The sequence below is a fragment of the Spinacia oleracea genome, chromosome 4 (assembly GCF_020520425.1).
Source record: "Spinacia oleracea cultivar Varoflay chromosome 4, BTI_SOV_V1, whole genome shotgun sequence".
Classification (NCBI taxonomy): Eukaryota; Viridiplantae; Streptophyta; class Magnoliopsida; order Caryophyllales; family Amaranthaceae; genus Spinacia; species Spinacia oleracea.
In genome coordinates, this window is record NC_079490.1 from 176843818 (window position 1) to 176856055 (window position 12238).

The following is a 12238-nucleotide window of genomic DNA, read 5'->3' on the forward strand; positions in this document are numbered from 1 at the left end:
TAATATTTTGGTCAAAATAGTATATTAATATAGGACAAATTGTTTTTTACCACCTACAAAAATCGAAAAATTGTTTTTTACCACCTAAAAATCTAAAACTTGTATTTTACCACCTAAAAAAATATTAAAAGTTATTTTTTACCACCTACAAACGGAAAAATTAAAGAAACCATTACGTGAAGCACTATTTCGTATTATCTTTGGTGAAAGATGATGATGACCAATTACTAAGATCCATATGCAAGTTCTTGCCCATTATCCGCAATGCATGTTCAGCTGCTACTTCAACTCAACAAAATAATGACATCGAAGAAGCTTTTAAATATTTTGTGCATGAGAAGCCAAGGCATATGGCCTGATGAGGCATCATAATTTACTGCTCTAGTGCTTGTGTTAGTCTTGCGTCTCTGATTCAGGGGATGCTTATACATAACCTGATCTTGAAAAGTGGGTTTGAGAAAGACATGTCTGTAGTAGTAGTTAGCTCGTTGATTGCAATGTATGCCAAATGTGGATTGGTGATGCTTATACATAATCTGATCTTATTAATTGGTCATCATCATCCTTCACCAAAGATAATACGAAATAGTTGCCCTACATAGCGATTTTGTCAACTTTTTCGTTTTTAGGTGGTAAAAAACAACTTTTGTGTTTTTTTTAGGTGGTAAAAGTACAAGTTTTATTTTTTTAGGTGGTAAAAAATAAATTTTCGATTTTTTTAGGTGGTAAAAAACAATTTGTCCATTAATATATCGAATATTTTTGTCTAATTAGCATATTAAGCATATAAAATATGCAATATGTAATCGAATTAAAATTGCAAGATGGTTAAGTGAGTAATTTTCAAGATTTATTAATTATGCGGTAACTTATGAGAGAGAAACCTTCCAGTCAAATATATTAAAAAAAAAAGGCTAAATAATTTTAGAAAATCCGTGCATACACAGATATACCTGGTGATACATAGCTCGTACATGATACATAAATGGCGGGATAAGAGAAATACTTTTGGTTTTATAATAACGTAGGACTTTATGGACATGTTTTTCCAAGTTTAACATTGCATGGAAATATCTTTCCTAACATTTCACAACAAGTCCAAGTGGTTCGTGAGAGATAATGTTAGGAAATTTACCCGTCTACAATGGACGACTATATACATTACACATGTATTTTATCTAGCTTAGGTGTGGGATCTTGAATTGACTTGCAATTATTTTCTCATTACGACTGTGGAACTTGGTCATTAATAGTTGTAGCTTTTATGTTTGATAATAATAAAATATGTCCTTTTCTGAAGTTTTGTTTTTATTCTCAAATTCAAACATGCGTATATATTTATTTATTGTGATACATTTACGAATTGCGGACTCTTTCCCTTCAAAATTCAAATCCAGTGTAGCGAGCTTGGTTTACCTCTTTTTGCACATTTAATTAGCAACCCGTTAGTTCTTATTTTCTTGTTAAATTCACAAATACTATAAATATCTCATTTCTTAAATCTTGACAAAATCTATAAACAAATATACTTAGGATTATAGTCTAATAAAATTGGACAAGTTTTCATCAGGTTTAATGAAGTTAGAGTCAATAAGGTCTGTACAAGTTTCATCAAGTACAATAAGATTCAATCGGGGTGGTTGGTGGAATAAGTTTAGTCTAGCAAGTTTACTCTGTTTTAATTTGGTATGATCATCTACAATTATGTAGAATCAAGTCTATTAAGTTTCAATCATGTTTAATCGGAAGAAGTTCCGATCAGTTCATATAACTTTAGGTCTAATAAATTGAAGAGAAAACACCATTATTTCATGGTAGTTGCCATGTTGATTGAGGAGAATGGCAAAATGGCCAATTAATTAGTTCCGTTTCTAAACCATATATAATGATATATTGATATTTGATACGGAGTAGTAATATTTTTTCGCATAAATGTAATAAAATTTGGATTTAGTAAGGGGTTCAATGTTAATACATACACGACATGGAGGACTAATTCTCTTCATTTTAATATCTTTGTTAAAATTATATCAAATTTGATCAGAACAGGAAAAATCCATATCAAAATAATGTTTTAATATTGTTTGTGCAAATGTGCAACAGAAATGTAGCTTTGTTGTGGACTTATGGCCCATAGACTTGTACCAAATATTTTGTTTTTCAGTTCTAGGTTTGAGTTTCTCAGATGGCCCAATTACATAAGTTAGAGGCATAGGGCCAGGAATAAAATAAGGCCCAAATTTAGCCAACAACAAATTACAATAGTCCTTGGCAGCCCAAGTTTCACTTATCTCATCCTATAGCTATTGAACTAAGGGACCGCCTGGTATAAGGGTAATGAGCCGAAAAGATTAACAATAGTTTTCAAAATATCCTCGTTCACAGTTGGACTTTCAAATGTGACTGTTTTTGTTGTTTTGGCAACATCCTTCTCTGTTTTCTCTCTGTTTTCATTTTGATAACATATTATATTTTAGAATATACATCATAATATTTCAACATTTTATGTTTGACATTAGAACATGCATTATGTTATTAAGAACATTATGATCCATTGTCAAAATAATTACATCATGGCGAATAACATTATTTGATGGGCAAAAACTTTAGAACATGTTTAAAGACATTAGACATATCCTTTTTAGACTTAAATTATGCACATAAATAGTAAAATATGTCTTTATATCATTAGAACATGCTTCAAGATATTTAGAATATTCCCAAAAAAATTATAACATTAAATTTAGAACATTTGATTATCCAAGAAAACAGTAAAACATGTCTTATAATCTGTAGAACATGCTTCGAACATTAATTTAACAATTAGAACATGTTTAAAACATCAATTTAACTCCTGTAATTATTTGAAACTCTAAATAATTTTAAATTCTTACGTTTTTGAAATATTTTCTTCTGTAGCATTTGTTTGAACGTCTGAAACAACTGCATTATCATCATTTTCATATTGGATGTGATCCTCCTTGCTGAAAACATTAGAACATTTACATAAATATTAAATAATGGCAAAAAACATAAGAACATGCTCTAACATTTTAGAATATCCGTTTTATAAAATTAGATCATGTACTAAAGCAATTAAACATGTTCTAATGACATTAGAACATTCTTAAAATGTTTAGAACATGTAAATTATTTTAGAACATCCTTTTTAATCATGACTGCTAACTTTAGAATTTGGCTTAGAACATCATTCTAAATTAGAACATGCTTAAAAAAATGCTTAGAACATGCTTTGAACATCGATGTGCCATTAGAATATGTTCTAAAACTTTACATCATGACTAAAAATTTAGAACATGCTCAAATTTCAGAATATCTGTTTTATAAATTAGATCATGGCCTAAAACAATGAAACATGTTCTAATAACATTAGAACATTCTTAAAAATTTTAGAACATGAATTTTTTTTTAGAACATCCTCTGTCTAACAACAGATCTATGATTAAAACATTATATCATGACTTTAGAACTTGCCTTAGAACATTATTCTTACATTAGAACATGCGTAAAACTTTCTTTGAACATCAATGTATCATTAGAATAACACAAAAACATTGAAACATTTCTTAATAATATTAGAACATGCGGAAAAAATTAGAACATTCTATTTTAACATCAGATCTAGTGCTTAAATATTAAATTATGACTATTAACTGTAGAACATGCTTTTGAACATCAATTTAACATTATAACATGCTTAGAACAACAATTTTAGTCGAATTTTTTTATTTGAAACTGTAAATAAATTGAAATTCTTACGTATTTGCAGTTTTTTCTTCTATTGAAGGAGCATTAAGACCAGAATCAAATGCGTTTTCAGCTTCATCGCTTTGCATGTGCTCGATTTTTCTTTATATTTCAAAATTACACAAAAAATAATAAAAATTAATTAAAGTTAACGAAAAACATTTAAACTACTTGAATTTGTTAGATTATCACTAACCGTGTATTTTTGCAGATGTTTGCAGAAGCAATCGCATCTTCGTCACCTTTCTCCATCGAAATTGAGTAGAATTTGCACTTTTAGGTTTTTTTTCGCGATTTTTTTAGCAATTTTTTTTATTAAGCTTGATTGAACTAATAGAATGAAGTGTTGTTATTTTTGCAAGAATTCGGCTGAAATCATATGTAATGTCGAAGAATTCGAGCGGCTTTGAATAAAGTATTAATAAACGTAAAGTGAAACCGAATAAGCTTCAAAACTCTTGGAACGTATGCACCTTGGGTATGAACAATGGGGGAGAGTATTTGACCGGAGGGTCGTTACTTCCAACAGTGATACAAGACATTGTGTTACTATTTTATGCGTAGGGAATTCCGTCACAGAGGTGACACAAGGTTACTATTATATCTTTTAGTGTTTGGAGGGCTCCCAACACGTACTTGTCCACTGCACTTTCATTTTTAGAATCTCGTTCGATGCTTATTCTAATTAATCATAAGTCAAGGGCCGTGTCAAGGGTTGAGTCTTGTATTTATGATTGAATGTTTATTTAGTGGCTTTTGCATGTGGAGCTTATTATGGTATTCAGGATGAAGCATGTTTAGTTATAATATTTGCTTAGCTTCTAGTACTCATCTTTTGCTAATTATGTTCTTTCATGTCTTTTAGTCGCGATCTTTGTCATAATGACCCTATAATGATCCATCAATTGCACCTGCGTTGTTCGGGAGTAGCATTTTCTATGGAGGACTCGTAGATGTGACTTGCAAGCCAAGTAATCATTCAAGATGGGGTTGATTGAGAGATTTTTTTATTTGCTTGCATTGTTTGAACTCTATTTTGAACCAATAGTCTAGGCTATACTTAGTTAATGGGTTTTAAATTGGATTTTGGTTTGGGCATATACGGTTCCATCTCGTAGTAGAGGCCATTAACTATATTTTTTATACTTTGAAAATTAGTTATTTCCGCTGCGTAATTCTGGTACAAGCCTTAATTGTTATCAGGGTGGCTATAATATTCTAGTAATTCCTTTATTTAAGTTAGAAAATGATTTATAAAAGCAAGGAATTATTAGGGTGTTACAAGCTCGAGCAAATATTCATTGCTCGATCAATAATCAATCTTTACTAGAACCAAATTGCATTTCGACTCGTTAGTGTCCGCGATCATCTTGTTTACAACTCGTTTTTAGCTCGTACATATTTAATAAAATAACTAGATTTTGGCCTCGGGCGATTTCCCGAGTGACCAAGTCATCACTTGGATAATTGTAACTACGAAATATGTCTTTCTGCAATTTTTTTTAAAAAAAATCATAATTAACTCCTTTTGTTATTGAAATACTTTTTTCATTATTCTAATTCATTATCACTTTGTTATATTTCATTTGCAAACGATAACACGTAATATTCCATAGCCAAGTGGATAAGTCATTAGTGTTCAAATCGATCATCAAGCCAAATGTTCGAATCTTGCAATTCTAATTTTTGAATAATATGTGGATGACATATAACGTCATGTGTCGAACTGAAAGAGGAGGGCCCCACGAGGCATTGTATACTTTCTCACAAACGTCTTCTAATATACTAGATTAGGTTACGACTCACACAAATATTATAAAATTATAATTTGACCATTTTTTTATAAAATATTTGAGTAACAAAGAATTTTTCGAAAATAAAGTACTATGAAATACAAAAGATTTTGATGGATTTTCAAAAGATTAATAAGTTTTAGTTAAATAATCTGAACCTTTTCCATAAAAAATATTGAAACAAATAAATAAATAATAGAAAAAAGAAGTTTGGACGGGAACATTTTTCACCAAGAAGTGACACATGTCATTCCCGATTTCTGTTTAAATTAGTATAATGTAATAGATTAGTACATACTACCTCCGTTTCAGAAAGTTCTTTACGCTTTGGAAAATGTGTCCAAAGTATAAAAACTTTGACCGTAAATTCTCATCATTATATACATTAAAACGTTACATGTAAGATCTTGTTAGATTGGTCTCGGAATGTATTTTTAGAATATCAATTTTTTATAAAATTTCCACATACGAAATGGTATATATAGTAGTTAAATATTGCATTGGAGTCCGTGCAAATAGTAACTGTAAAGATCTTTTTGAAACGGAGGTAGTATATAAAATATATTCCCCCCTACAAATTTTCACTATTTGGAATGATATATACTCTATAGTTAAATTTCGTTCAACACCATTATTCCTTAATAAGGTTAGCTTAAACATATTAATACCCGGCTTAACTCGGCTCATTATTTGTAGCCCTGAGGGGTTGGAGCCCGCAGGGCCGGATCTACTATGTAATATGGGTAGACATATATCTACCCAGTTTTTTAATTGAAAAATCATTCTAATAGGCCGAGTATTTAAAAAAAACAAAAAAAAAACATGAGTTTGTTCAATCTAGGAGAGTCAAACCCATAACTAGATTTCCTCACTAACCACTCCAACACCTTGCCTTCATGTTTCATTGTTGCAGATTCAATATATAAACCTTATTTTTAGTTCGCCAAGTATTTAAATTCAAGTTTTTTTTCGGGGGTGGCACGTCATATTTGATTTTTAATTTCTACTTTGTATATTTTTAAAGTTTTATTGTTATTTGCTATATAACACGGAGTACTCCGTATACATTTATATTGTATAATCTTTAAAATTTTAGAATTTATAAAATAATGGTGAACGGTGAAATTGATAAATTTTACAAAAGCTTTTGTGTAAGACCGTCTAACGGTTAGACCATTTTTTGGTACTAACTAAACTAGTGTAAAACATAACTAAAAGTAATAAAACCATAACTAATTGAATAACAAAATAGTTAAAGGTATAAAGACAAATAGTTAAATTTATGAGTCGAATAGTTTTTTGTTTTTTAGCACACTTATTATTAACTAAAACTCATAAAATCTTAACTAATTGATCTAATTTCTTAACTAATCAGTTTCATTGTTTAACTAATTGGTTCAATGCTTAACTAATCCGTTTCATTAGGTGACAACAAAGTGGTCTAACCGTTAGACGGTCTTTCCTAAAAATTTGTATAAATTTTATGTAAACATTATAATTAGTACTCCCAAAATTGTCATTTTCATTGTACTCCCTCCGTCTCTTTTTGTTTTTTACGTTTTTCTTTTTGGGTATTTCAAAATGTTCTTTACATTCTTTTTATATTATCACATAAGTAACTTATATTCTATCAAAATTTGTGTCCAATTATTATTTTAACCAATTAAATTCATTGGGTCATTTAATCTCTCACACTTTTCCACTGGGACAATAAATTTTTCTCATTTCCCAATATCAGAATTTTGATAAAAGTGAAAATATTATAAATAAACGTAATTTATCTTGTTTAAATAAAAAAAAATTGAGGAATATCGATGCAAATTAATCTATACTAATATATTAAAAGGCGTTTATGAAAACGTATATGTGTCACGTATGCCTCCTCCTTATTACGCCACGTCGTGTCGTCGTCACTAATATGCATCATGGCATGTTATTGACAACTAAAAAAATCATGTAGCAAGGATTGAACATCAAACCTCATGGATTAAAATTTCACTTCCTACCATCTTAACTAGCTACCATTTATGTTATATTTTTCCATATAAATGTAAAATACAATCTTTAAAAATGGGCACATTTTTACAAAAAGTAAACCACACTAAAAGTAAAATCCGGAGCAACGCCCGGACTACACACTAGTTATTTGTTAAAACGCGTGAAAAATACTAAATGTAAAAAAAAAAAAGAGACGGAGGGAGTATCTTTTAAAAAAAATTTACTTTTTGTGTCTACTCTGTTTCAAAATCCTGTATACACTATTGGTTGGAGGGGGAAGTTATCTTACGTCATCGTTCCTATCCAATTATCCAAACGTAACCAAGTGGAACTGTGGAAGTGGATAGAAATTATTTTGGTTGTGATAGATAATTGTTGTTTTTCTTCCCATAAATCACCTTTGAAGATAATTGGTGTAACGTAGAATTCTGTTAATTAGCAGTTTGCTGTTACTTCAGTATATATCCAACAGTAATAAATGCATCTTAAAAATAGCAAACAGTTTATAGGGGTTTAGTGCTTCAAGAACAAATCATGCAATTTATTAGATAAAAAAAGGATTCAATTCACCATATGAACAATTGGATATGAACAGATTCTACGGTGATAGACTGATATGATATCATCTCAATTCTCAAACAATCGTGACATAATAGTATAATACGTACACAGATGACATGTCCATTTAATTGAGTGATGAAAATTAAATAATCACTGCTCGACAAGAAAAGATAAGGGGAACTCCATATGTCAATTTAAAAGTCTTGATATCTCCTTTTAACTCCTTTTATTTTAACGAAAATCACTCAAAAGAAAATAATTTCCCATGAAATAGTATTTATAGGGAAATCTTATAGAAAAACTTTTTCTTTGTTTGTTTCCTTACGAGTAAAGTTATAAAAAAAAGAACATAGAATGATAGAAATGAAAATAATAGATGGATATGAGGGAGTATTCTTTTTTCTTACACCCATTGAGTGGCCATCGCATAGTCCGCATTCACCTTTTTAAGGCCGCTCCCACATTAGGAAAAATGAGAAAAGTACCAAGTTATAGAAGTTGAATGACAATTGGTAATATATCTGATTCATAAAGATTTTTTCGGTTAATATATGCACAAATATTAATACAAAAGTAGTTCAAAAAAAATATTAATACAAAAGTAGAAAAATTAGTTAAATATAATAAAATTTTGATGTACAATGGTCTTGAAGCTTGAAAACCCCCCTCTACTCATATGTTTTTGGGTCACTTTAATGGTTGGCCAACCCAATGAGGAAGAAAGTTTAAGTTCCATAGTCAAATCAATTAAATTAAATTTGTTACTTCTCAAGTTATAATTTGGTATTTTCTTTGTAATTTCATCAATGTGGGACAATGTACACGTGGATAACAATTGGATTTCAATTTTTTTTTTCTTACTTATACTCACCCAGTCACCCGTATAACTGCTTTCGGTCACTTGTTAACATTCCATTTCCATATAGCTAATTCTCGTTGGCGTCATGCGCTGCATTGCACTTGAGTGACACAAAGGGTTGGAGGAGGAGCTGTTTGTTACATGACCGAAAGAATAAAGATGAACACCTTTATCCCATTATAATCAGTTAATTATTATGTATAATTTAGTACTCCTTATCAAATACTGTAATCCGTAACATACAACACCAACTGGCTACCCTGCAAGTTAGTGGTCACAAAGGATAGGATCTAATGATCTATCCATCCGATTACCAGAAAATTAACACAGCATGATCAGGCCGGTATGCTGCAGCCAGGCGGTTATACGTTCAATACTTGAACCGGTCATTCCTCGATTTGCGTGTAGTTTTATTAATATTTTATAACTGGCCCCCATACTTTTGGTACCTATATATACCTCGTACGATAGCCCCCTCTATCAAACTCATTACTCATCAATATATCTATTATCAGAGTGAATATGAAGATCTTCAATCTTGTCACTTTCCTTTGCTTAAATGTCTCATTCTTACTTCACTTCCATTTTGGTACTTCTTCTACCTTGCTGTTTCAGGTTAGTAATCTTATTAGCATGCTGCATTAATTATTACATATATATACTCTGTAAATTAAATATCTTAGCTTCTAATACACATGATTAATGAATACCATCATCCTTATTTGGTCTTCAGGGTTTCAATTGGGAATCTTGCAACAAGGCAGGAGGGTGGTACAATTCACTCAAAACCTCAATCGATGACATAGCTAGAGCCGGAGTTACCCATGTCTGGCTTCCTCCAGCAACTCACTCGGTTTCTCCTCAAGGTAACATACAGATCGAGTCATTTTGGATTGCATGTAATTAATATCACCGATTAATTAATGCTAACTTGGTTTGTATTTTAAATTCTGTTTCTGTCAGGATATTTACCTGGAAGATTATATGATCTTGACTCATCTAGATACGGAAATGCGGCTGATTTAAAGAGCTTGATTAGTGCTTTCCACCAAAAAGGAATAAAGTGTGTTGCAGATATAGTCATAAATCATAGGTGTGCTGATAAAAAAGATGGAAGAGGAATATACTGCATTTTTGAAGGTGGTACGCCTGATGATCGCCTGGATTGGGGTCCTTGGGCTATCTGTAGGGATGATACTCCATATTCTGATGGGAGTGGTAATCTAGACACAGGGGCTGGTTATGGTGCAGCCCCTGATATTGACCATCTTAATCCAAGAGTACAAAAGGAGTTGATAGATTGGATGAATTGGCTTAAGGCCGAGATTGGTTTTGATAGTTGGAGATTTGATTTTGTAAAGGGATATGCTCCTAGCATTACCAAAATTTACATGGAAAAGACAAAGCCAGATTTTGCAGTTGGAGAGTTGTGGGATAAAGAAAACTATGATCCTGATGGCAAGCCAGACTACAACCAAGACGGGCCCAGAAATGAACTTGCAGGATGGGTACAAGCTGCTGGTGGTGGTGTTGTTTCTGCATTTGATTTCACTACAAAATGTATTCTTGCAGCTGCTGTTGAAGGTGAATGGTGGAGGATGAAGGACCCGAATGGCAGGCCCAGTGGGTTGATAGGAATTATGCCCAAAAATGCAGTTACTTTTATTGATAATCATGACACCGGATCAACCCAAAACTTATGGCCCTTTCCCTCTGACAAAGTCATGCTAGGATATGCTTATATTCTCACACACCCAGGAATTCCATCCATAGTAAGTACTTTCATTTCGATTTTAACACAAGCTAGCTAGTAATTACTCTAGCTAGTATGTAATTCATGTCGTTCATATCTAACGAAATTCAATTCGATCTCTATGATATTTTGTTATGCAGTTCTATGATCATTATATGCAATGGGGGCTCAAGGAAGAAATTGTAAAACTGACTTCGATCAGGCAAAGGAACGCAATAAGTGAAACAAGTAGTGTCAATATAATGGCCTCTAATGCAGACTTATATGCAGCAATGATCGATGGAAAGATTATAGTTAAGCTTGGAACAAGAACTGATCTTGGAAATCTTATTCCCTCCAATTTTAAAGTTTCTACTTATGGAAATGATTATTGTGTTTGGGAGAAGCAAGCCTAATTAACATCGACATGCATATATGCGCTCTATACGGCAATAATTTCTTCATATTTCAGTAATTTATTTTTACCAAATAAGAAGTTTTTCCTTATTTGAAGGTTTGAAGCATTTACTTCAATATCATTGTTGTATGTCTTCTTACTTTATGTTATACGAAGTAGACTTTTGTACTACTCCGTATATGGAGAAGAGAAGCACGAATATGTACGATGTACCCACCTACTTTTATCAATAATATTTCCCAAGTTATCAAAAGGTTTGATTCTCCTACTTTTATCAATAATATAAATAATTGACTCCACGTCACCAAGTAGTTTGTTCGTATCATTGGATGAAGGATCATTTAGCTCACAAGAGTGATTGTTAACCAATAACCATTGTGATTAAGTCATGTTCAAGTTAGTTTGTTTTCATTTGGATCTTTGAAATATTTTTTTGTTCTGAACAACAAAAAGCACTTGCATAATTACTAGTGTGGTGAGCCTCAAGCACTTGTATATTACATTTAGTGGTCTTATAGCTTTTTGAGTCCGTGAGCTGTATAAAAACCTTGTAACTTGGTGAAGTGTTATAACAGACGAGGGAATCAAGGAGGAAACAGAAGCCCACTAACATAACCCGGTGAGTTTCCATCCTAAAACCAATTGACAATAGGAGAAGTAGCCCACTTAGGTTATAAACTAGAAACTGTTTGCTTAATCTTCCGATGTGGGACACAATACCCACACTTACTTTCTAACAAATCCCCCCTTAAGTGTAGGTCATTCCCCCTTGAACAGAATGGGCTAAAGCACCCAAACCCTAGCCACTTAGGAGACACCAACAGACGGGCTATAACCGAAACACGCCCACAAACAACAGTGTTTTAGCAGATAGTGCAATAGCCCAACTAATCTGTGCACAAAGTTTTAGGTGATAAGTGGTTGTGGTTATCAATTGTTATTTTATTGAAAAAGTAGATGTGAAAGGAGTTAGTGGATAATTTTTTTAATCGAATGAGAGAAGGTGTGTGGACAAAAAATAATTTAGTGGAAAGAGAAAGACAATATAATAATTGTGGGGTCATTCCTAATTTAGAAGTGTAATAACTAATCTGGGACAGCCGAAAAAA

General features: G+C 31.8%; 1 protein-coding gene across 1 annotated transcript; it reads left to right on the top strand.

Annotated features, from left to right (window-relative positions):
* Window positions 1–9054: 9054 nt before the first annotated feature.
* On the top strand, window positions 9055–11383 carry LOC110789309 (alpha-amylase). Its single transcript, XM_021993958.2, has 4 exons — window positions 9055–9594; window positions 9713–9845; window positions 9943–10751; window positions 10873–11383. Exons 1-4 carry the CDS (start codon window positions 9502–9504, stop codon window positions 11125–11127), a joined length of 1290 nt encoding a protein of 429 aa, XP_021849650.2. The 5' UTR covers window positions 9055–9501; the 3' UTR covers window positions 11128–11383.
* Window positions 11384–12238: the final 855 nt, after the last annotated feature.